Genomic DNA, 24,604 nt, shown 5'->3' on the forward strand with positions numbered 1-24,604 from the left:
CTAAAGAGAAAATTTTTATCAGTTGTAGAAATAAGCGGCTTGACTGTCTTTAAAGGAACGGCATGATCCAATATGTTTCAGACAGGGATAGGCATCTCATTTATTGACCAGATTATAGCACCCTAACAAACTTTTCATTGTTGGTATAGGACCATGAAGTGCTGCTTACAGTTTTCCAAGAAGCTGATGCTCCAGTTGAAAAACGTCTGGCAGCCTATCTTATGATCATGAAAAATCCTTCCCAATCTGATCTTGTTAAAATTGTGAAAACTGTCTCAAAGGACAAGAATGAACAAGTGAAAAGTTTTGTCAGCTCACACATTACCAACATTTTGGACTCTGAAGAAATAGGCATTGAATTGTAAGTGCAAAATTAAATTGAACAGTGCTGACCTAAGAATGAAATTCTGAACCTAACTGCAGTGCTCAGGATTGTATACAATGATTTTATATTTCCCCCCCTGAAAGATAATGGTTAACTTAAATAAAATTATTTTAAAAGATCTGAAGTCAGAAAGCTAGGTCACTGGCTGAGGTGAACCAATGTTTTGAATACAAACAGTTTAAAGTGATTGAGGATCGGACTACACTACCCGAGCATGGGAAAAGCATTGACTAATTGCGGTCAATATGACTGAATCAAAATTCCCAAATGGTCTAAGACTGAAATACTTCTGATATTATATTAACTGTATTTCCATGCATTTCTTGTCCTTTTTCAGCCTGAAAACCAAATTACAAGAAGCTTTTAAAGGATTCCAGATTCCAACAACCAGGGATTTCAAAAAGTTCTCACGGAATTATCAGATTTCCAAAAATGTCTCTCTGCCAGGAAATAACTCTTTCTCTGCCAAAGTGGAAGGGAACCTCTTATTTGAGCCAAACAACGTTGTTCCTAAAGAAACCATGTTAAAAACTACTTTGCAAGTGTATGGGTTTAGTCCAATGGATATCTTTGAGGTATACCACCTTATTTTGCTATTTTGCAACTTTCTTTTCTTACTTTCTGCCCTGCTTGCTTGCTTGCCAAACTTGCAATCAAGTAAAGTTTCTTTTGAGAAACATTTAGGACCTGTTCTGAAGCCCTCTTAAGTCAATTGGACTCTTTCCTTTGATTCAGTGGACTTTCTGTGAAGTCACCTTCTTTGATGACACCCATTACCAGTGCATCTAGGTGCATTACAGGTTTAGACTGAGCCATGCAAAGTCTCAGTGGGTTTGTCTACACATGTATTAATGCACTGTTGTTACTGTGCATTAAGTTTAGTACCTCTATTATGAGCTACTAAGTAAATGTGCAGTAACTGGAACTACTGCGCAGTAGCGCCAGCGCATGGTCTTTTTGTGAAAAGTAATGCACAATAGACTAATTCTCCTGCATGTTAGCACATTAGAATGGCTTTTGCCACAACATGCTAATGCACCGTAGAATTAGTCTATGGTGCAGTAAGCGTCTTGTGTAGATGCACCAAGTAAAAATAAAATGCATTGCTAGGTGATAACCTGGCTCGAGTTCTATGACCTACTAAAGATATACCTAAGTACTTGTGTTAGGAATTAAGAGATATGAAAATACCGCGTAAGTTGTGTTGCTGGTCATCTCCATGGGGATGTGTTTAATTGAAAGTGATATGCAACAGCCTGCTTCTCAGCCTTGCTGCCCAGGAAAACTTTTTCTAAAGCTTTCTCTGCATGCAGAGAAACACTGGTCACTAGATAGTGTCTGTGCTGCAGAGGTCTCTCAAGAAATGGGGAAGCTGTCTCAGTTATGATAATGCTTTATTTATTTCAGATCGGCTTGGATGGGAAGAACTTTGAGCCAACGCTAGAAGCATTGTTTGGACACCAAGGGTTTTTCCCTGACAGCGCCAGCAAGGCTTTGTATTGGATCGATGGCCGAGTTCCAGAGCAGGTTTCCAAGACGCTCTTTGATTATTTTGGTTACTCCAGGAAAAACATACAGGAACAGGTATACTTTCAGACTGTTCTTTGATTAGAGTTTAATTGATCTTTAATGCCTGTGTATTTAAGTCTTCACATATATATAATACAGCATATGCAATATGCACTTCTTGCATATCAGAAACACTACGCTGTTGTAGTTAATCTACAGAAATTAAAAAAACCCAAATCTTTAGTGACTCAGTGGCTGCTTCTGCATGAGACACTGAGTGCACAGTAGCTCCAGACGACTGTGCAGTAGCACTTCATGGCACAAACCATGACACAATGCTACTGCGCAGTCGTCTTGAGCTGCTGTGCAATCAGCATCACAAAAAAGCCGTTTGTCAGTGATACTGCGCAGTAACTCAGGTTACTGTGCAGTCAGCATCTTGTGTAGATGTGGCCTGTATGACCTATATCAACATCCAATCCACTTTTACTTCAGAGCAAGTCAAGTTACTCCAGAATACATGTCATGTGCTCTCACCCTAATTCTAGGTAAAGATGTGTGCTTTATCATATTTAAAAAAACCAAAGATCCTGGGTTTTATCAGCGATAAGAACGCGTGTGCAGAGTAGCGAGTGTTCATCACTTAGTTGTACTAGCTGTACAGACTGACACAATTTTTCAAATGAATCTCATTTCATTCTACTTTTTGATTCAGGAGCTGATGACTGAACTAGCACGTAATCTTGAAAAACTGATAAAAGAAGTGGGAAACAAAGACTTCCCTGAAGCTAGAGCTTACCTCCAAATACTCGGAGAAGAACTAGGGTACATGAAACTCAATGATTTCAAGCTTCTTGGAAATATGCTTTTAAAGACCATTAAAACTCTGCCAAGCATTCCAGAAAAGGTATGTTTTTGAAGTGCTGAATGAGTATTTCTGATTAGGTTGTTCTACCAGATATTTTTAATGGTTTAATTTGTGCTTACTTTGAAAAATCATGACTATTTGAATGAAATACTATTAGTCGTTTAACAAGAAAACTACAGAGAAAACTATTGCAAGTATAATGTCAAAAGAACTAATTTAATACCACCTCTTGATCACAGCATATTGATTTCAATTCCATCTCAATAACATCTTCCTAACTATAAGAACAGTAAGATAGTGGAAAGACTGGTCTAGGAAAGTTGTGCACTCTCTTTTGCTGGAAGTTTTCTAAAAGAGGCTGGATAGGCATGGTATGGTTGATGAGCTATGATAATTTTGTCTGTATGCAGGCAAGTGGACTAGAAGATCCTTTGGGTCCTTTCCAGTCCAATGGTTTTGTGATAGTTGCTTAAATCTAATTGCTAATCCAGAGAAGAGTGAGAAGGCTCAGATCATGTGAAAACTCCTGGATTTTGGAGATTTGTTACTCTGTGTTTTGTATTTGTTACTCTGTTTTATATTTGATATTTTATTCTTATATTTATAGTTGATTTTCAGACCATGGAGTTTTGTCATTGACTTCAGTAAGGCCCAAATCTTGCCAAGTCTGTCTAATTATATTCTTTCAGTATTACACCTGTCACTGCTGTTCATCATCACTAGGGGTCACTAGTTTTTTCTCAGGCTTAGGTGATGAAAAGTTGCATTATTTTTTCTTATTTTTTTTACTTCTGCCATGTAAAGTAATATGTCTGTGAATCTTAGCCTTTGTTTTGAATGGTAATTGTTAATATAGAAGATGTGATGCTTTAAAAAATATATACCGCATTCTGTGGTTAATTTCAGTGTTACCAAGCGTACCTCAAAGTGCTATATTGTCCAGCATTTGTTTTCTTGTTTGACTCACAGATTGTGCAAGCCATCTCAAAAGGCACCGAGGCAGATTTATTTGTTCACTACATGTTTATGGACAATGAATTTGAGCTACCGACTGGAGCCGGATTTCAACTCCAGGTTGCTGTATCTGGAATTATGACCCCTGGAGCCAAAGCTGGGATGAAGATTCACCAAAAACATGTATGTCTTAACTACTATCTTCATATTATAGTCTCCCAACACGCATACTGTCTTGTTTAGGAACACACCAGTGAAATGGGCAAGTAGAGAAGGGTGGCTGTGTTAGCCCGAAGGTATGCAGAAAGCAGGGCAGGGTTGCACCTTACAGACTAACATTCAGAGAGGCATGAGGTTTTGTAGGCTACATTCTACTTCATCAGCTGCTATGACTGGACTGCAGAGACCAAGGGTACTGAATAGGAAGAAGGTCATGTAAATGAAAAGATAGGGAAAGCGGCAGGAAAAAAGGGGGCGCTGCTGAGAGAGGTGAAGGTGAACTGAAGGACTCAAAGAGGCTACAAAACAGTTAAACCATTAACTGTATAGGGGTTATAAAGCTAGTTTAGGCAACAAAATAAGACTCCAGAGTCTCTGTTGAGACCGTATTTAACACAGTACTGTCTTTGGATGATTTCGTTTCTGCAATTTTGCAAAATGAGATCAGAATCTCAGGGTATTTTTATGCATGCATCAGGGGTGGTGGGGGAGCACTTTAATTAGAGCAGCTTTAATTAAAGCGTCCAGAGTGTCTCTTGTTTCAGCACCCCTGAACTTCAGAAAGGAGGGGGAAATGCTTTAACTATACATGAGATGCAGAGTCTGGCTGGAGCATGGCAATTAGCACACTCCAGCAGACTCAATTAATCAATTAATCAAGTCTGCTCCAACACACTGTAATACAGGCACCCTTGTGGACTCTGTATTCTTATCCCATTATCTGAACTAGTATTTATAACCAGATACAAAGGTATAAAATCTTCTTTAGGAAAATAAATGTATATGTAATTCTTGTGTTCATCCTGTAGATGCACGCAGAACTGATTGCTAAACCCTCAGTGGGAATTGAATTTATTAGTCATGTGGGAATAAACATCCCAGTGTTTGCTAGAAGTGGTGTGCAAATGAACTCCATCATCTACCATGAGTCTGGATTTGAAGCCCACATTGGCATGAAAGCTGGCCAGTTAAAATTCAGCATCCCTGCTCCAAAGACTCCAACCAAACTATTCAGTATCAGGTATTTGATAAACAGAGAGAGAACATATGTTCTTGTCCAAGATTTCAATCTCCCTTCTTCTTTCTTGCTTTCTGTTTTTCAACAATAAATGCTGTTCTGGATTTTATTTTACTTTTTATTTTCTGGAAAAGTGCTGGCATTTTAAAGTTGAAATAAATTCCTTTGTAGTACCACCTAGTTCCTGAACTAGCTGAGAGTCCAGTCTCATAGATACAAGCAGCAAATAACATCATGGCAGTAATATTAGCTTTCCTTTCCTTTTCCGTAAAATAATGGTGATACCATCTATGTAAAACAGGTGTTGTTAATTCCTTATCATTACAACTATTATTATTATTAAATAACGTGATTGTTTTCTCACTAAATTCAGAAAGCTTTTTATGGACTGTTTTCAAAAGTGTTTCATTTGAAAAGAAATTTAATGAATAGGGCTTTTCATTGTAAAGTAATATCTATATGTGTTTCTTGAAAATAACTAGGGCCACTTTTGTCTTCCAGTAACACATTACATTTGGTTTCTCCAACCAAAACTGAGGTAATTCCACCTCTGATTGAGAACAGAGAGTCCCGGACATCTTGCAAACCTCTCTTCACTGGTCTAAATTACTGTACCAAGGTAGAATACTCTAATTCCAGTACCACAGAGGCAGCACCGTACTATCCACTGACTGGAGACACCAGGTTAGTCATACGATCTTTCACTATGTCCATTTTTGTCTACCCCTCGTAAGTCAACCTTTCCTTGTAAGGCTCCCATACATAATACTGCTCTTCATGTACTTTCATAACAACTGCATAACAGACTTCATGTACTTTTGTATCAGCTCAGAAACGGGCTTATTGGGAATCATATTGATTTTTACTGTTTTCTATCTTAAATAAAATAAGTGACGTCCTCTCCTCCCTGTTCCTTCCCTTACTTCCTCCCCCCCACTACCTCCCCCCACCTTCCCATTTTGCATAATCTAGTTTTGATGTGGAAATACAACCAACGGGGGAAGTAAAGGAATATTCTGCAACTGCCAGCTATGAAGCAAAGAGGGAGGGACATGATCTGATAGATACCTTGAAATTTTCTGCTCAAGCAGAAGGTAAAAATTATATATATATATATATATTTCAGCTAAGTTTTCTGTTATGAAAAAAATCAGGAGTAACAATCTTAAACCACTATCTATAACACATAATACAATCATTTTAGCACATAGCCCTGTATTAAATTTCATGTATGCACATGGTCCCAAGCCACAAATATTTAGGAAATATTTTGCAACAGAATATGCTTTATTTTGTTTAACATAAAGTAGTTATATTGATAAATGAATGCAACAATGTGGCAAATTTAATAGGTACTATATATGCAAAAGAAAATAATGCATGGTTAAGAAAAATATGAAAAGAAATATAATGCGTAAAGATACAGAAAATCTATTCAGAAAGCAAGAATAGTATCATAAATTCATAGATTGTAAAAGGCTGGAAGGGGCCTCAGGAGATCATTGGGTCCAGCCCCCTGCACCAAGCAGGAAATACAACTGGAGTTAGGTGACCCCAACAAGACGACCATCCAGGCTCCTCTTGAAGATTTCCAGGGTAGGCGATTGCACCATCCCTGGAGGGAGCTTATCTCACAGTCTGGACACCCTAATTGTGAAGTAGTTTTTCCTAATGTTAAGGCTGAAACAGTCTTCCAGGAGTTTGTGGCCATTACTCCTGGTTTTCCCCCTGGATGCCCTGGTGAACAGTTGCTCACCAAGCCCTTGATGTACTCCCCCAGTGTAGCGGTAACCTGCTACCTGGTCCCCTCTCAGCTTTCTTTTCCTCAGGCTGAAGAGTCCCAGATCCCTCAGCCTTTCCTCATATGGCTTGCCTTTTAAGACTCTGATCATACGAGTGGCTCTTTTTGGACTCTCTCGAGCTTTACCACATTCTTGTTAAAGTGTGGCACCCAGAACTGGATGCAGTACTCCAGCTGTGGTCTCACCAATGCTGGGTATAGAGTGGGAGAATCATTTCATTGGTTTTGCTGGAAATGCATCGATTGATGCATGCCAGGGTATAGGTAGCCCTGCTGGCTACTGTGTCGCACTGCTGGCTGATGTTCACAATGTGGTTTATTATTACTCCTAGGTCCCTTTAATTTGTAGTGCTGGTTAGGTTGGTGTTGCCAAGCCTGTAGGTGTGCAGGGACTTGTTCGTCCCCATGTAGAGGACAGACAATCTGAATTGAAGGAGACTAATCCTAGATAAATAGAAAGAACAGGAAGGTAATTAAACAGAAATAATATAGCAGTGGGGTTCAAATCCTTTTTAATTTTTTTTTTCCAGCAAGGAAATAAAAATTAAACTTAATCAGAATGTATGCTTCTCAGTACCTGATTTATCTCTTCGGGAGGGTGACATTTTTGCTTGCTTGTTTTTACATCCTCTCTCCTAAAGCAAGGTATTGTGATATAAGCTTAGTGAACAGACAATTAATGTTGCATTTTTCAGGTGCTCCGGATTGTGAGGCCACACTAACCTTCAGATATAACAGAGGCAAGAGGATTTTGACTAGTGCTGTCCAAATTCCAAATTTTGATGTTGATTTTGGTACCAACTTCAGAGTCAATGATGAATCCACTCAAGAGAGGAAAGCATATACTTTTATCTTAGACCTCAACAACAAAAAGATTCCTGAAGTTACTCTTACAGGTCGCGTAAGGTAAACCTGAAACACTCTTTCGCTTCTCCAGACTTTTGAATTAGGAAATGCAAGATTTCATTAATAGGGGAGATTTAGGATTATGCTCTCTACTCATAGACGGACAAAAATTGCACATAACCTGTGCACACTATATAACCAATCTTCATTCAAATAGTTTTAAATACATGCCTCCTATAAAGCTTTTCATCTGTAACCTACCACAGACAGTTAAAAAGGGAAAGCAGGTATACTCCAGGTTTGTGACTAACCCCTTACACTGGATGTGGCCTGTAAAATGTAAATTAACAGTTTATTGAGGTATTTCTTGGGTCGTCTGCCTTTGGACAACATCTAGGATGCCATGGACACACAATGCTGAAATAAAGTATAAGAAAAAAATAACTCAGCCCTGCCTCTTTAGGTTTCCACACTTCATGCTGAGAATATTCCCCTTGGTGTCTGTAGGAGGACTTTAAAAAATGTGCAAAATTGTCAGCCTCGTGGACCCAGGGTGAATCGACAAAATTACTGTTTTAATAACCTTCATTATTCCATGAAATTCTTTATCCCCAGGGATCATCCATTGTAGAATCTGAAATAGTTGTAGTTCTACTCTAGCCAAGGTACAAAAGTGTAAAACAAGTGGTAAATCAGGTCCAGTAGTACAGTATGGCCCACCCAGGGCAAAACATTTAATTTCCCCTCATGTTTTAGTCAAAATGACTTCTGACATCAAGAGGTATTTAGTCTGAGTAAAGATTTCAGGATCATATATGTTACTGGACAAGTATGAGAGAAGCAAGGTAGTTATTTAGTGACATCTTTTATTGGATCAATTGTATATTTGGAAGGGATGTTGGGCACTATGGGCATTTTTAGATATGCTCCAGGAGGCGGTGGCGAGGTGGCGCTTTAATTAGTGACCTGCGCTAATTAAAAGTGCCCGAGCATCACATGTATCAGTGTCCCTGCCCTGATAAAATGGTTCATTGAATGAGTTTTAGTTCAAAGTGCCCCACTGCCATTTTTCAGCACAGGGACACTGATATACTTGATGCTGGTAGCTTCTAGAGAGCATTAATTTCTGTGCTCCAGCAGACTCAATTGAGTCTGCTCTGACACACTGGATTTACAGCACATCAGAGCAGCCTCACTGCATGTGTGTCAGTGCCCAAAAATGCCCAGACCTAAGGGGTTAAGAAACCTAGGCTGAGCCCTGAGATTCAAATACATCTTTTTTTTTCTACCTGTTCTTTTATCCAATTCCAAATGCTAATCTTGTTGCTCAAAACTGACATAATAAAACCGCTGATAAACACATTGTCTACTATTTTATTTTCTCAGGTATGATGGGAAAGAAGAGGCAATGCTGGGAGGTGACATTTCCATTCCTCGCCTGCAAACTCAACTTAGAACGGAGACATCGCTTCAGTTTTCAGCTAACAGAGCATCTCTTCAGATCAGCTCAGCTGCAACAGCCCATGGGAACTCCATTTCAGAAAGCATTGTTTTCAAATACAGTATGAACATTTAATATAATATAAAAACTCTGTCCACATGTAAAACCATTAGTATCATTTTAGTTCTACAGTACATCTCTGTGCATGTTGAGCCTTTTGAATTTTTACCTTGCTTACCTCTTGAACTCTTCTGATTTTCAGATTCTGAGAAAGTTGAACTGGAGTGGCATATCGACACGAATGCTGCAGTGAAACAGATGTCTTCCAGCTTCCCTGTTGACTTTGCAGATTATCCAAAGACTTTACGGAAGCATGCCAATGAGCTGCTGGACCGGAAAGTGGCTCATACAGACATGACACTACGACACATTGTCTCACAATTCATTGTGGTAAGAATGAACACATATTACAGAAATATTAGAGCCTAAGCCCCTGGTGAAAATATGCTCACATGAGCAACATCACAGACTTTAGTGTGAACGGGTAACAGTTTCATTAGCGGTTCTGTCTATTCCAGGCCAGCAAAGCGCTTTAGCACCAACTTCATCTGAAGGAAATGGGTAGTCCCAGTGACTTAGTTGACCATGCATTTAGGCCTAGATAGCAGTGTTCTCCCTCCCCCACCACCAACTTGTCATTTCATTTTACTCTGGAAAACTCATCTGCTCTGGGTTTTGCAGGCAACAAATACCTGGCTGCAGAAGGCATCCAGAGATGTTCCTTATGCTCAGACTCTAAAGAATAAGCTCAGTGGACTTCAGGAATTTAACTTTCAGAAAATGGGCCTCCCAGTTATCACCATTCCAGAGGAATTCTTCCTGAAAAGGTAAAGATGCACATGAAATTGGTCACCTCAGGGAACCAAAACTAAATATTCATTAATGCTCATGAATGTTTTACTACATTTTTATTTGACCTTGCTTTAGACAACAGTCTATTGTGATCATAAGGAAGGATTTTAAGAGCAGAGATGTCATGTTCAGCAAAATATACACATAATTATGTACGATGGGGTAGCACATTTGCCACAGACCCACTAAAAGCAATTTACTCGAGCCATGGAGGTGGCCCGTAATATATGACCGTATCATAGTAAGAAATGCTGCGCAAAAATAAGGCGCTGGAAACATAGAAATAAAAAAGGAGCCAGAGTGACAATCTCCTATCCTATTTCACTGACAAAGTCTGTATGATATGTATCCCCTTCCCATGGATTCAATTCAGTCACACTCTCAGCTAAGATTTGGTTCTTAGGGTCATAATAGACTTACAGTTTTGTAGAAATAAAAAGTCTCTTTGAATATTTGTTTTGAATAGTTATGCCATTATATAGGGCTAATTTTCCTCTATTCTGCTACTCTGATGGTGCTAATCATGAATCAAGAAGCAACAGTGCTTGGCTTCATGCCCCAGTGGAATACTGAGACATAGCTTTGCATCAGAAGTTCCCAATATTTTGGGGTATGATGCCACTCAGGGGCTTGCAATCTAACTGCTGGTTGCTTTGCCAGGCTCTTTGAATGTCTTTGCGGCTTATGACCATGCTCATTGGGGCTGTAACCTAATTTGGGGTTGCACCTCTTACTTTAGGAACCCTGGGCCTATACTTAACCTCCATAGGAAAGAGTGTTAACTGAAATGAATACAAGTCAAAGGAGCAGAGATGCTCGTACAAGTCTAGATTCCCAATAGCAAGTATGTTTGAAATATATTTGGCCTCCATCTCTCTTAAACATACTTATTGTTTAACTCTTATACTTTCCTCATGTCACTATCAGTAAACTAAATAGCTGCATTGCTTTAATTCTGTTAATGAGCTGAGCATGATAATGGCCCATTTTTTATAATCATGGTTATTACTTCTACCCTGCATTAAATTTTTATTAACCATTTAATGTTAAGGGCCATATTTTGAGTGGTAGGTAATTTCTATTTGGCAGTGTACATTCTTTCTAGTAAAAATATGTTTGTACCATATTCACCACTAAAATATTTGGCTACCATCTAAAACCATGTTTATGGTTGCATTCTTACATGCAATTTTTAATGTCCTAAGAACGTCTGATAGGGCTCCCATTTTTGTTGGTTCCGTAAATATGTTTCACAGACATCCCTGTAGGCCAACAAACCTTATCAGAATTTTCCACAAATCTGGAGAAGTCCTTTTTGTGGGAAACAGAAACAACTGCAATCATGTTTCTGGAAGAATAACGCATTGCAAATTGCTTTGCCCCTTTTCCGTGTTGCCAGACTAGTTATGAATCAGCACTGGTTTCAACAAACATATTTTGTTATTTGTACCTGTTCACAGAATAGTTTATGCAGATAATTTCAACCTAGGGGTTATTGGAAACTGTTCACTTTGATTCTGTAGTTGGCAGTTACAGTGAACTTGTTAGTATGCTGGTAGGCCCCTATTCTCGTTTAAATGGGCTCTTATATGTAAAGCAGAAAAAAGTCTTGCCTCAAGGCACTCATCATCAAAAACACGAGTTAGACAAACAAATCTTGTTAGAAAACAGGATCTTGCCAGAAGTCAACTCTTGTAAATCATGGCACAGTTCCTTCTCATTTTCCTTTTGCATAACAACACTTCTACCCCCACTTTGCCTCTGGCTGCCAGTCAAATTTCTTCAGTCACCACAGGGAATTGTTCCTTAGGCCTGACTGGGTGACTGAAACTTTTTAAGAAAAAGAAAAACAAGTTCTGAAAGATGAGTAATATATAGTATATAATGATTAACACACTTTCTAGTATGAAGTTTGGACAAATAAAGTCATTCCGTCGAAACTTCACAAAACTTTTGAGATAAAAATTGTCAGAAATAACCAATAACTATTAAAGTTCCATCAAACAACATGTATTAATAATGAAACTCCTCATGCCACATTACGCAAACATGTCCCTTTTCCCACACAAGACTATGAATGAATAGCATTATTTCTTTTATTCAACATGATGCATTACATATGTATGGCAATGGTTTCACTGAGGAAGGGCTTCAAACAAGCGACGGCATTTGGAGTTTCTCAATCTCCCCTTAGATTAACGAGTAGGGCATTATGCTTGGAATTAGGACATTTGAGTCCAGAATCAGGATTCTGTCAGACTGTGATGCTGATTGTAAGACTTTCCTTGTACAGTACAAGTAGGATTTTGTGTGCCTAGTTACGTAAGTAGCCTCTGGCATTTATGTGCAGGTTGCAGTTCTGCTACCCTGCACTGTGGACTGTGTGCACACTAAAACTGAGCGTGGGCAGGCAGCTACACAGTGGCCAGGCAGGTACCTAGCTACCTATGCACACACCCATAATGGATGCATAAGAGCATCCAAGTCATAAAAATGTCATCCAAGTCATAAAAACTCAGGACTAACAGGTGGCAGACTGGATAAGAACCTCCCTACATGAGAACCCTAGTAGTTGAACAGTTAGGATATTATCCCAGGGAGCAGAAGACCCAGGTTCTAAATGCCCCTTCTCCAGAGGGATTTTGAACCTGCATCTTTCTGATGTCCCAGTATAGTACTTTAAACACCATACCACAGGTCAGGCTGTACAGTTCCCCTTTTGAAGCTGGACCCCTGGGCAGCCAAGAGCAGGAAATATATGGTCAGGAAAAGAAGAACAAGCTAGAAAGGATGTGGCTTGGTGAGATGATTGCTATCCTGCGATGGAGTGGGCCCTTAGTTCTACCCTGAATCATTGCTCCTAATGGCATAGGAGCTTTCCCCGCTGCATTGATTTCCAGCTGTCTGATCCAGTGACTCTTAAATCTGAGGGGCAGGAGATCAATTTCAAAAGGAGTGCTAGAGAAAGGGCCAGCATAATAACTTATGGCATGGTGATGAAAGGACTGTACTTGAAAGCCAAGGAGATATGGATTCTAAGCCCCTATGGATTGGGGGGGGTGCTAAAACTGGACTGTCTACTTCTGGACAAGTGCTCTAACTAGTAGACTTCGGGGCATGGGCAACTAGTGCCTCCTGAGCTGGAGGGGTACTTGCCCCCACAGTGGTCAGCCAGTGACCAGGGGGTTTTAAGCAGGGGTGGGGGGATCCCCCATCGCCAATCACACTGACCAGGTGGGGGGGATTCCCCCGTGGCCAATTGCATTGACCCAAAAGCAGCATTGCTTCTAAGCCGGCTGTAAGAGGGAATGCTGCCCAGAACTGCCAGTGGTATACCCAAAAGGGCCAGGGACGTGCCCGGACATGCCAGCAGCACTTCTCCTGGTGCCCTCACTCCCCAGCCGGCACTCTAAAGGGGGGCGCCAGCATGCCCACCTGCCCTCCCTGCCAGCTGCCTAAGCAGGGAAAGCTACTGCGAGGGGGTGCACCAGCGCTGTCAGGAGGTACACATGCACCCCAGTGAACCCACTACACATCACCATTGCTTTGGAGCCAAAGAAAGAAAGGATCCTCCTTTCTTGCACTCTGTTTTTTCCTCATGTACCTATGGATATGCCTGGCCAGTATATGGCCAACTGCACAAGCTCAGTCTTTTACAGATACCTACACATCAACAGTGCAGGAGTAATCACCAGAAGCAGCCAAGTACATAGCTAGAAAACTGTCATTTAGGCACACAATGGGAAATAAAGTCCTGCCTTATATGTTCCAATTAATAAAATGCATATTACGATACCTTTCTCACTCTGTAAGAAACCCATTTTCATACTACCATGTCTCTTCATTATTGTTCATGGAACAGATTTACATAACAAGTGCGAAGTATAAATTAGAGGAGAAAACCAAGAAAAAAATGTATTAAGGTCTTTCTTTTTTAACACCTTTGCAAAAAAATAAGAGGCAGTCAGCATGATCCAATCCAGTGTGTCTCTAAGTGGACTATATTTATTCCTTTGGATATGTGATGTATGTTTAGAAGACACATAAGTGAACAGAAGAACCAAAAAAGGGAAAGGGAAATGTAGAGGGGGGAAAAGAGAGAAAAAAGAAATTGGAGAATAACTCTACAATTTCTCTTAGTTTGTCAGAAAGGTTGAACTGTGCTTTTGTAGCAACATAAAGCATTACTTTTTTCATTATTCATAACAGAATCATAAGGGTAAACAAACATAAAAGGGAAATAAACCCCCAAATGTTTGAGAACTATTAATCTGATAGTTGAATTTATGATAGTTGAATTTAGGGCAAAAAGTCAGGAACATCAGAGGTCTAACCTAAATTCTGTTGGTGACTTGCTTCTTGGTGCTGGGCCACTTAATCTCTCCATCTCAATCTCCCTGGGCATGTCTACACATGTGCTTTAATGCTCAGTAGCCTATTTTACTACGCATTAAAAAGTCACGTCAAAAACTATGCTAGTACACGAATGCACAGTAAAAATAGGTTACCGCACATTAAGCATCACTAAAAAAGCATGCACTTTTGCTACTGCACATTAGGGCAGCCTAATGTGCATTTATTTAGTATCTCACAGTAGTGGTACTAAATTTAAGGCAGTAGCAAAAGCGCATCAATGAATGTATAGATGTAACCGCTGTCTGCAAAATGAACAGAAGTGTTAAAAGGTACGTTAATGAATGTACATAATCTGCTTTGAAAATACCATCATACTACATGGTACTTTTCCTCCCTTCACATGTGTGTCTGTGAAGAAGCTTAATGTGAACATTAGAGTATGTATTATTTGTACACTTAATCGAGTTTTACAGAACACTTACAAGGATTAATGTTTGTCTTGCAGTGATGGTCGGATCAAATATATTTGGAACAAGGACAGTATTATAATTAACATTCCATTGCCTTTTGGTGGAAGATCATCACATGACATAAAGATACCAAAGAGTGTAAAAACACCTCCATTGGTAATGCAATCAGTGGGACTAAACGTACCATCCAAGGAGTACAGAATTCCACCATTTACAATTCCAGAGTCCTACGCACTTCATGTACCTCTCCTTGGCACTCTAGATATCTCCACAAACCTATACAGCAATTATTACAACTGGTCTGCTGCTTACAAACTGGCAAACACAACAAAGACTATACCAAGCATGAGAACAAATTACCATATGACTGCTGATTCTGTTTTTGAGCTACTTTCATTCAATGTACAGGGTAAGAGCTTTATCGTTATTGTTATACTTATTTTTATTCTTATTTTTATTCTTATTATAACTCTTGTGAAACTGTTTTTAAATGTCTGTAGTCTTATATGCATCATATTAAGCACATTAATTTGTACATGGTAGACAGCTATAAAACTATTAAATATTAATTTAGACAATTCAACATTAAAACCCCAGTTTTCCAATACTGAAAGTCCAGTCCTACAAATGTCACGGCTAAGTGCTTTCAGATCATAAATGTTTGTGGGTTTGTGTCCATGTAATTCAGGTAGCTAGATGGCAAGCATAATATGTGAGCACAGTTCTGCATTCAAAAACTGCAGGTGCAAATATATTACCATTTCTATTTCTAAAGTTTTATCCCCAGCACAAGTTGCATGTGAGACCATGACTCTGTGTGTGCATGTGTGTACACGTGTGCATATATTTGTGTGCATTTATATATGTACATATATGTATGTAAATATGTATGTATGTGTGCATGCACTTACACAGGACAGTTTACATGAATATATGTACACACATAATATACATGCCCCTGTAGTATGTATAGATATAGATGTATGCACATGCATACAATATTTTCACACGTGTGTATACATGTATGAATGTAAACAAAATCCTTGCCATAAGAGATCACAATCTTAGGACCAAATTCTTAGAGGAATTATGGGCCAGATCCTAGACAAGATGAGCAATCCTGAATGGAATTGCTCCAGCAGCAACACAATTCAGGCATCTAAATTCATTGGGGGCTTCCAGTTTGGACTGCAAATTTCCCTAGGGGCCAGTGGTTTGGCTTCCATGCATGCCAAATAGCAATATAGTTTGACCACCTGGGTGCCTAATTCCCACCTAAAAAAATGGTGTGATTCAGATCATTGCTAGAGAGGTACCTACACTCTACCTAACTTCCCTAAGGAGGCCAGACTGTTCTGTATTCTTCTTAGATCACATCTAATTTACACTCCCAATGTTGACCTCAGTACAAAGCATGGTAGGTGCAGCCACTTTTACTCACAACGAAGCCAGGGGAGGAAGTGGTACTCCCCTCCTGACTAATTATTTAGTATCTATAACAACTGTATAGAACAGGGAATCAGGCTGAGCGGCACCTCCCACTTCCCAGGAGACTGTGCCAACCTCCAGGCTTTTGAACAGGGGAGCATCCCTGCCACTAAGCTAGTGATTCAAGCTTTTGCTCTTTCATGTGCCATATCTCTTATATTCACAGGGGGCCAGATTCTTCAACCAGAAGGATGAAGGGTGCCCTCTACCCAAAATATTCAATAGCTTGGTGGTTGGGGCACTGTCCTGTCAAGTAGGAGATGTGGGGTTGAATTCTCTCCTGTAAACCTGGTATCCCCCATCTGGGGTCAGTGGTCTAATTGCTAAGCTGATATTCAAAGGATGGGTACTACCTGCGCCCTCTTTGAGAGAAGCTAACCAGCTGCTGTATTTTGCAATGAGCTCATGGCATGATTGAGGCATGCTATAACGACACTAAACAGACTAGGCTGCTCTGGGGACTTGGATGGAGTTTAGGTGCTTCAATTTAGGGACTTTTTGAAAATGTGATGACAGATGTCAGAGTGACACCCTGTATTTGAGAAATATTCAGTACTTACTAAAACACTTTTAGCCTGATAAACAAAGAAAGATAAAATTCCAGACATGTAATGACAAAATATAACATAATTTTTGTCTCAGAAATGTAAAATATTTATTATTTCTGTGTCATTCTCTCCCCCACCCCATTTCCCTACCTCCATATATTCAGGTAATGGAGAAATATCATCTGATAACCATATGTTCACCTACACGCATGAAAATTCCCTGGAACACATACTCCTAAGCTCCAAATTTAAATTCTCCAAGACAAGGAAGTATGAACCTACATTCAGTTCAAAAGACACCATTTCACTTCAGGCATCTAGCACTCTGGGTGCTCAGCTCTCCTTCGTTAGCGATATGGACTTCAAACAAGAAAATAGCGTGAGAACCAATAACATGAGGATGGAAGGACAGGTGCAAGTCGCTTCAGTCTTTGCAAGAAGCACTTACACTCTCACAAGTACCTACAATGAAAACAGCCATGAGCTAGTGGGCGAATCAAATCTGAACCTGGACTCTTCTTATCTTCAAGCTTCTAACCAGATGACTGGCAGATATAGCAATGATGTGTTTTTAATTAATTCAGTCTCTGATCTACAGAGCGGTATCTTAAGAAACACAGCCTCACTGCGGTATGAAAAGAGCCACCTGAAAGTGATGTCTGAAACAAATGGAAGATACCAAAACCTGGCAGGTCTCAACAAATTTGAATTAACTTTGGCAAAGCGGGGGGCTGCACTTCGTAGTGAGTTCCAAACCACCTACAAACAAAATCGATATTACGCCCTGCTTACAAGTTCTCTTGATGCCCAGGGTTTTGTCCTCAACACTGATGTCTCGGTGAACGATCAGCGAAACCGAGCAGCCCACAAGTCCAGCTTAACTATTAATCAGGATGGTTTGGCCAGCAGTGCAACCACAAACTTGCAATTTAGTCCACTGATGCTACAGAATGAAATGAATGCTAGACTGGGCACTTCTGGAGGCTCCCTGATGGTTTCTTCTTCTGGACGGTATGGTAAACACAATGCAAAATTCAGCATAGATGGAAGAGTGGCCCTAATGGAAATAGCACTGGGAAGCGTATACCAGAGCACAGTCCTGGGTGCAGATAGCAAAAACGTCTTCAACTTTAGAGTTAATAGAGAAGGACTCAAGTTCTCCAATAACTTAATAGGATCATACAAGGAAATGAAGCTTGAGCATGTTAATGAGCTGAACATCCCTGGCTTCTCTTTAGCATTTGTTTCAAAATTAGACAACACTCTCAGCGCTGACAAGTCCCACAAGCATTCTTTTGACCTGCAACTGCAGCCCAGATCACTCACAGCTAAACTGAACAATGATATAAAATTCAGTGAATTTGACATTACCAACAAAGCAGAGCTACGACTAGAGCCACTGAAGCTGAACCTGGGTGGCAACGTGAGAGGAGCTTACAGGACAAATGAAGTCAAGCATACATACACCATTACTTACGCTGATCTGGCAGCAGGTTTGAAAACGGACACACTTGCAAAAGTTCAAGGCGCAGCACTGAGCCACAGGGTAAACCTGGAGATTGCTGGACTCGCTTCCTCCATTACTATGAACACAAACTGCGATTCCAAACACCTACATTTCACCAATCTGGTACGGTCCATAATGGCCCCGTTTACTGTTACAACTGATATACACACCACTGGTGACGCGAGTCTGATTGCTATGGGAGAACACACTGGACAGCTATACAGCAAATTTCTGTTTAAAGCAGAGCCCCTGGCTTTCACAATGTCCCATGATTACAGAGGATCCACTGGCCACACCCTGAAGTCTGGAAAAAAATACACGACTCTACTTGATAATAAAATTGGTCTGCTTTTTACTCCATCAGAGCAGTCAAGTGCCTGGAAGCTGAAAAGTCAACTGAACAATAATGTGTACACACAGGAGCTCAGTGCTTATAATGATGCAGAAAAAGCTGGCGTGGAACTGAGTGGGAAAGCCTTAGCAGACCTCACTATAATGGACTCCCCAGTTCAAGTTCCATTCATGTCTGAAAGAATTAATCTAATCGATATGTTAGGCCTGAGGGACAGTGTTGAAGAGCCTCAGGAATTCAGCATCTCTGGGTCTGTGAAGTATGACAAGAACAAAGATATGCATTTTATTAACCTGCCATTCCTGGCTCGCCTGCCAGTGTATTTTGAACAAATCAAAGGTGCAGTCATATCAACCCTGCAGTCAGTGCAAAAATACTTAAGAAGCATAAATGTAGATCAGCATATGAGAAAATACAGGGCATCTCTGGATAAGCTCCCACACCGGGTTAATGACTACATAAACAAAATAGATTTAAAAAGCAGGGTTAACCGTATGAAACAGACTTTGGTTGCATTCACAAAGGATTATAATATAACAGCTGATGACTTGCAAACTACATTGGAAAATGTCATAATCCATTTTCAGGATGCAGTGGTTCAGCTTCAGGCTTACTTGATAAAAATTGAGCAGTTCATCAGAGAGAATTATGATCAGTATGACATTCAAACAGCTGTTGCAAAGCTGATTGACCAAATAGTTGAAAGAATGAAAATTCTTGATCAGCAGTACAAAATCACTGTCACCATGATTAACACTCTCCAGAGCTTGCAGACTACCATTGCTCAGTTTGACCTTAGCACATTAGGAAGCAGCATTTCAGCTTGGATTCAAAATGTGGATGATCACTACAAAATCAGAGTTCGGATACAGGAAAATCTAGAGCGACTCAGGATTCTTATTCAGAATATTGATGCGGGGTGGATTGCAGAAAACTTGAAACAGCAGATACAAGCCATTAACATGAAAGAGGTTTTGGAAAAAATAAAGGGTTCATTTCCGGTTAAAAAGATGAATGACATTATTGAGCAAATTAAAGAGATTCTCCTCAATTTCATGGAGGATTATGAAGTGACTGAAAAGATCAATGCTTTCCGGGGGAAAGTGCACGAACTGATTGTGAAGTATAAACTTGACAAGCAGGCATACCTGTTAATGGATGGGTTGATAGAAATGTCTAATCAGTACAAAGTGAAAGAATTTGTCCAGAAACTAACCATCTCTCTGAAAAAAATAGATATAAAATCAGTCTTTGATAAAATTGTATCTTTGATTGATGATGCTGTCAAGCAAGTTCAAATGCTTGATTATAAAAAGTGGGTAGATGAAATCAACACGTTCCTTGATACGGTTATCAAAAAGCTCACCTCTTTTGACTATAACCAATTTGTAGATGACACAAACAACAAAATCCAAGAAGTCACCCAGAAAATCAATGAGGAGCTCAGAGCTCTAGAGCTTCCGCAGAAAGTAGAAGCAGTGAAGCAGTATATAAAAGAAGTCAATGTTGTGGTTTCACAATTCATACAACAGCTAAAGGACACCAACCTTGCAGAAATGATCACCTGGGTCAGAGACCTGCTAAACTCAACAGCATTTATGAGTCTGAAAGCCAGGATAAATGAACATCTGGAAGACCTGCGAGAGAGGATTTATGAAATGGACATCACGAAGGAATGCCAGAGGTATCTTCAGATGGCAAGCCAATTCTACTATACCATTGTCACATACATTTCTGACCAATGGAACATTGCTGCTGAGAAAATTGCTTTACTGGCTGAGCAATATAATGTGAAACACTGGGCTGAAAATGTGAACCAGTTAATTGAAACAGGTTTTAGAGTTCCTGAAATCAAAACTGGCTTTATCAACTTACCCTCCTTTGAAGTTAGTCTTCGAGCTCTACGGGAAGCAACTTTTCAAACACCAGACTTTGTAGTTCCATTGACTGACCTGCACATCCCCTCTTATCAAATAAACATCAAGACATTGAAAGACTTAAAAATTCCCATGAGATTTACCACACCGGAATTCACTATTCTAAATACTTTTAAGGTTCCTTCATACACTATTGACTTGATTGAGATCAAGCTACAGATTGTGCAAACAATAGACCAAATGATGTCCGGTGAATTTTATTTGCCAACACCTATGTACTTCAGAGATCTAAAAATGAGCGATTTGCCCTTTTCTGGCATTTCCTTCCCAGAAATACAAATTCCTGAGCTACAGATACCTGAAATGTCAATCCCTAAACTAAATCTAAATGATTTCCAGATTCCTAATGTTCAGATACCAGAATTTCAGCTGCCACGTATTCCACACACAGTGGCTGTCCCCACATTTGGCAAGCTGTCCAGTGCTTTCAGAATAGCCTCTCCATTCTTCACTCTCTCTACTCAAGCTGGTGTTCAGAACACTACAGCATCTGCAAAAAATCCAGAATTTGTGGCCACTGTTTCAGCTCAAGCAACGTCCAAGCTGGATTTCTTTGCTTTCACGATGAATGCAGACGCACGTCTTTCAGCCCCAGAAATGCAGCAGCTAAACCTTAAAGAAACCATGAAGTTCACTCATAGATTCCTTAAAGCTGATCACAAAGGTGAAGTGACATTGTTAGGGACTTCTGTGGAGGGGAAAGCTGAAACCACAGCAAACATACGGACTGCCAAGAATTCAATCGAAGTTCATAATAACTTAATGGTCAAACTACAGAAAAAGGTTTCAATGCAGAGCAGGACAACCTATTCACACAGACTAAATATCCCACAGGCTGATCTCTCCAGTCAGGCTGAGCTGAGCAATGACATGACTACAGAGTTAGAAGCAGGACATATATTATTTACGTCTAATGGAAGAGGAAACTGGAAGTGGGGTGTCTCCGATTTCTCCGATGAAGGCACCCATGAATCACATGCCACTTTTAAAGTCGAGGGACCCCTTATTGTATTTTCTGCTGAAAACAAGATAAATGATAAATACTTGAAGGTCAACCAAAATGTGAATTATGAATGTGGTTTCCTAAATTATGCCAAGCTTCAAATTAAATCTGAGATTGAGTCGCAGCACGTAGGGCGTAGTATTCTGAATGTACAAGGTAAAGGGCATCTTGGAGAAATGAAAGTAGAACTAACAGGATCTCATAATGCTCAGCTCAATGGACAAATTACTGGAGTCATAAATAACAATATTGCCTTCTTAGTCCAGCCTTTTGAAATCCACACATCTACAAACAATGAGGTGAATGTGAAAGTTAGCTTCCCAATGAAACTAATTGGCAAAATTGAATATCTGTATAATTATGGTCTGGTGCTTAGTTCTTCAGTTCAGCAAATCAGCTGGCAAGCTGGTGGCAGGTTCAATCAGTATCGATGTGTCCTTAACGTGTCTGCTGGAAACGATGAAGAAAAAACTGACGCATATGTAGGGGTGAACGGTGATGCCAACCTAGACTTCCTACTTATTCCTCTAACAGTTCCTCAATTTGACATTCCCCATACTGGAATGAAAACACCTCAGCTGAAAGAATATTCACTGTGGGAACAAACAGGACTGAAGGATTTCTTGAAGACTACAAGGCAATCATTTGATTTAAATTTGAAAGTCCAGTATAAGAAAAACAAAGACATGCACTCAATTCCACTTCCCCTAGAAGCAGTATATGAAAGAATTAATAAGTACATCATCTCTGTCAATAAGCATTTTGAGAAAGGAAGAGACAATGCATTAGATTTTCTCACCAGGTCATATAATGAAGCCAAAGCAAAGCTTGACAAATACAAAGTCGAGCCTTCACTCAGCAAGCTACGACGCACCTTCAGAATTCCAGGATATACCATTCCCATTGTGAATATTGAGGTCTCACCCTTTACAGCTGAGCTGCCAGCATTTGGTTATTTGATCCCCAAAGAAGTAAGCACACCAGGCTTCACAGTCCCACTCATTGGCTTTTCAGTACCGTCTTATACTCTAGTCTTGCCCTCTCTGGAACTGCCAGTGCTTCACGTCCCACAAGACCTGCGCACACTGAAGCTTCCGAACTTCAGGATGAACAATCCAGTAGATCATATCCTGATTCCGGCTTTGGGAAACATTACCTGCGACTTTTCATTTAAATCCAGTGTGATCACTCTGAATTCAAATGCTGGGTTGTTCAACCAATCAGATATTGTTGCTCACCTCAGTGCCACCTCTCTTTCGTTCATTGAGGCATTGCAGTTTAAATTAGATGGTACATCCAGCTTGACAAGGAAAAGAGGTTTGAAGCTGGCCTCAGCCCTGTCCCTGAGTAATAATAAATTTGTGGAAGGAAACCACGACAGCACTGTTAGTCTTTCAAAAAAGAGCGTGGAAGCTTCACTGACGACAAATGCAAGGATCAACACACCAGTTCTCAAGATGAATTTCAGGCAAGAACTTACAGGAAATACTAAGTCCAAACCCACTGTTTCCACCATGAATCATTTAGATTATGCCTTTGATATTCTTGACTATGTTGGCAAAGCTAAAGGTGCAATTGATCACAAGTTCACTCTGGAAAGCCTTACGTCTTACATTTCTCTAGAAACAGCCACAAAAGGAAACATCAACGGGTTATTCTACACCCTAACTCCATTTTCTGGAACATTAATCCATGAAGCAAATACCTACCTGAATGCTAATGGAGCTCGTTCCTCAGTCAAGCTTGAGACTAACTCTCAAGTAGATGGAATTGGGAATGTGAACATGAAAGAAAATCTTGCTGTGGAAGTGTCTTCCCGTCGGATTTATGCAGTCTGGGACCATAATGGGGAAAACCATGTACGATTGACCTCTGCTTTTACAACCACAGGGACTCAGAACACCAAAGTAACCCTTGAAATGTCTCCTTGGAGTATGTCAACAGTTCTTCAGATACAAGCTACCCAACCAAATTCCTTCATGGAAACAGCTTTAGTTAATCATGTTGTTTTAATGAACCTCAACACTGAAAATCAGAAGCTCAGCTGGAAGGGTGAAGGCCAAATCCAGTCATTATATCTCAGCCATGATACGCAGCTATCAAATGAAAACTCAAAGGCACAATTTGATATTTCTGGATCACTGGGAGGACATGTAGATTTCCTCAAGAGCATTGTGTGTCCAGTTTCTAACAGGAACCTGTGGGATATCTTAAAATTGGATGTCACCACCAGCGCTGACAAAAGGCAGTACTTAAATGGTTCAGTATCCATAGTTTATACAAAGAGTCAAGATGGTTACAGCTTCCCTATATACGTGAATAAATTAGCAGATGGCTTCACATTCACTATTCCTGAAATACATCTGGAAGCTCCGGGTCCTGTTCTCACAACTCCAGAATTTAAAGTTCCTTTCACAACTCTGCAAGTTCCCTCATATACCTTTGACTTACGCAACATAAAAATTCCACAGATGCTAACCACAATGCCATTTAACATTAGTTTGCCCTCTCTCCCACAGATGAGCCTTCCAAAAGTAGATATAGGAACCAATTATATTACACTGGAAGAATATAAAATTCCATACTTTGAAGTGACAATACCTGAGTACCAAATAACTGTGTCTCAGTTCACTCTTCCAAAAACATTCTCTCTTGGAAACCAAATTGTGGATCTGAATGAAGTGGCCAATAAGATTGCAAACTTTGATCTCCCAACAATTACAATTCCTGAGCAGAAAATTGAGATTCCTCCTTTAAAAATATCCTTGCCTGCTGGAATTTATATCCCTGCATTTGGTGCTTTGACTGGATCTTTCAGAGTCGCCTCACCTTTATACAATGTCACCTGGAAAACAGGCCTAACAAATAATAAGGACTCATTTGAATATTCCCTTGATTCCACTTCGAGTTCAACATTACAATTCCTGGAATATGATCTTGATGGTAAGAAAAGCATTTGAATTTTGTACTCCCATGTGGGTTAAAATCTT

The 24,604-nt window shown here is 39.9% G+C and overlaps 1 protein-coding gene across 1 annotated transcript in view; it reads left to right on the plus strand.

Annotated features, from left to right (window-relative positions):
- APOB (apolipoprotein B) overlaps positions 1-24,604 on the plus strand; it is a 42,575-nt gene that overhangs the window by 10,844 nt on the left and 7,127 nt on the right. The window contains exons 13-26 of the mRNA XM_019537339.1: positions 150-361; positions 723-960; positions 1,793-1,969; positions 2,610-2,801; positions 3,732-3,899; positions 4,745-4,956; positions 5,455-5,637; positions 5,926-6,047; positions 7,450-7,660; positions 8,987-9,162; positions 9,304-9,491; positions 9,783-9,928; positions 14,815-15,188; positions 16,980-24,557. Of these exons, the coding sequence (XP_019392884.1) occupies positions 150-361; positions 723-960; positions 1,793-1,969; positions 2,610-2,801; positions 3,732-3,899; positions 4,745-4,956; positions 5,455-5,637; positions 5,926-6,047; positions 7,450-7,660; positions 8,987-9,162; positions 9,304-9,491; positions 9,783-9,928; positions 14,815-15,188; positions 16,980-24,557 (10,177 nt within the window). The remainder of the gene's footprint in view (positions 1-149; positions 362-722; positions 961-1,792; positions 1,970-2,609; positions 2,802-3,731; positions 3,900-4,744; positions 4,957-5,454; positions 5,638-5,925; positions 6,048-7,449; positions 7,661-8,986; positions 9,163-9,303; positions 9,492-9,782; positions 9,929-14,814; positions 15,189-16,979; positions 24,558-24,604) is intronic.

Source organism: Crocodylus porosus, unplaced genomic scaffold, assembly GCF_001723895.1.
Source record: "Crocodylus porosus isolate Cpor-Errol unplaced genomic scaffold, CroPor_comp1, whole genome shotgun sequence".
In the NCBI taxonomy this organism is placed as follows: Eukaryota; Metazoa; Chordata; order Crocodylia; family Crocodylidae; genus Crocodylus; species Crocodylus porosus.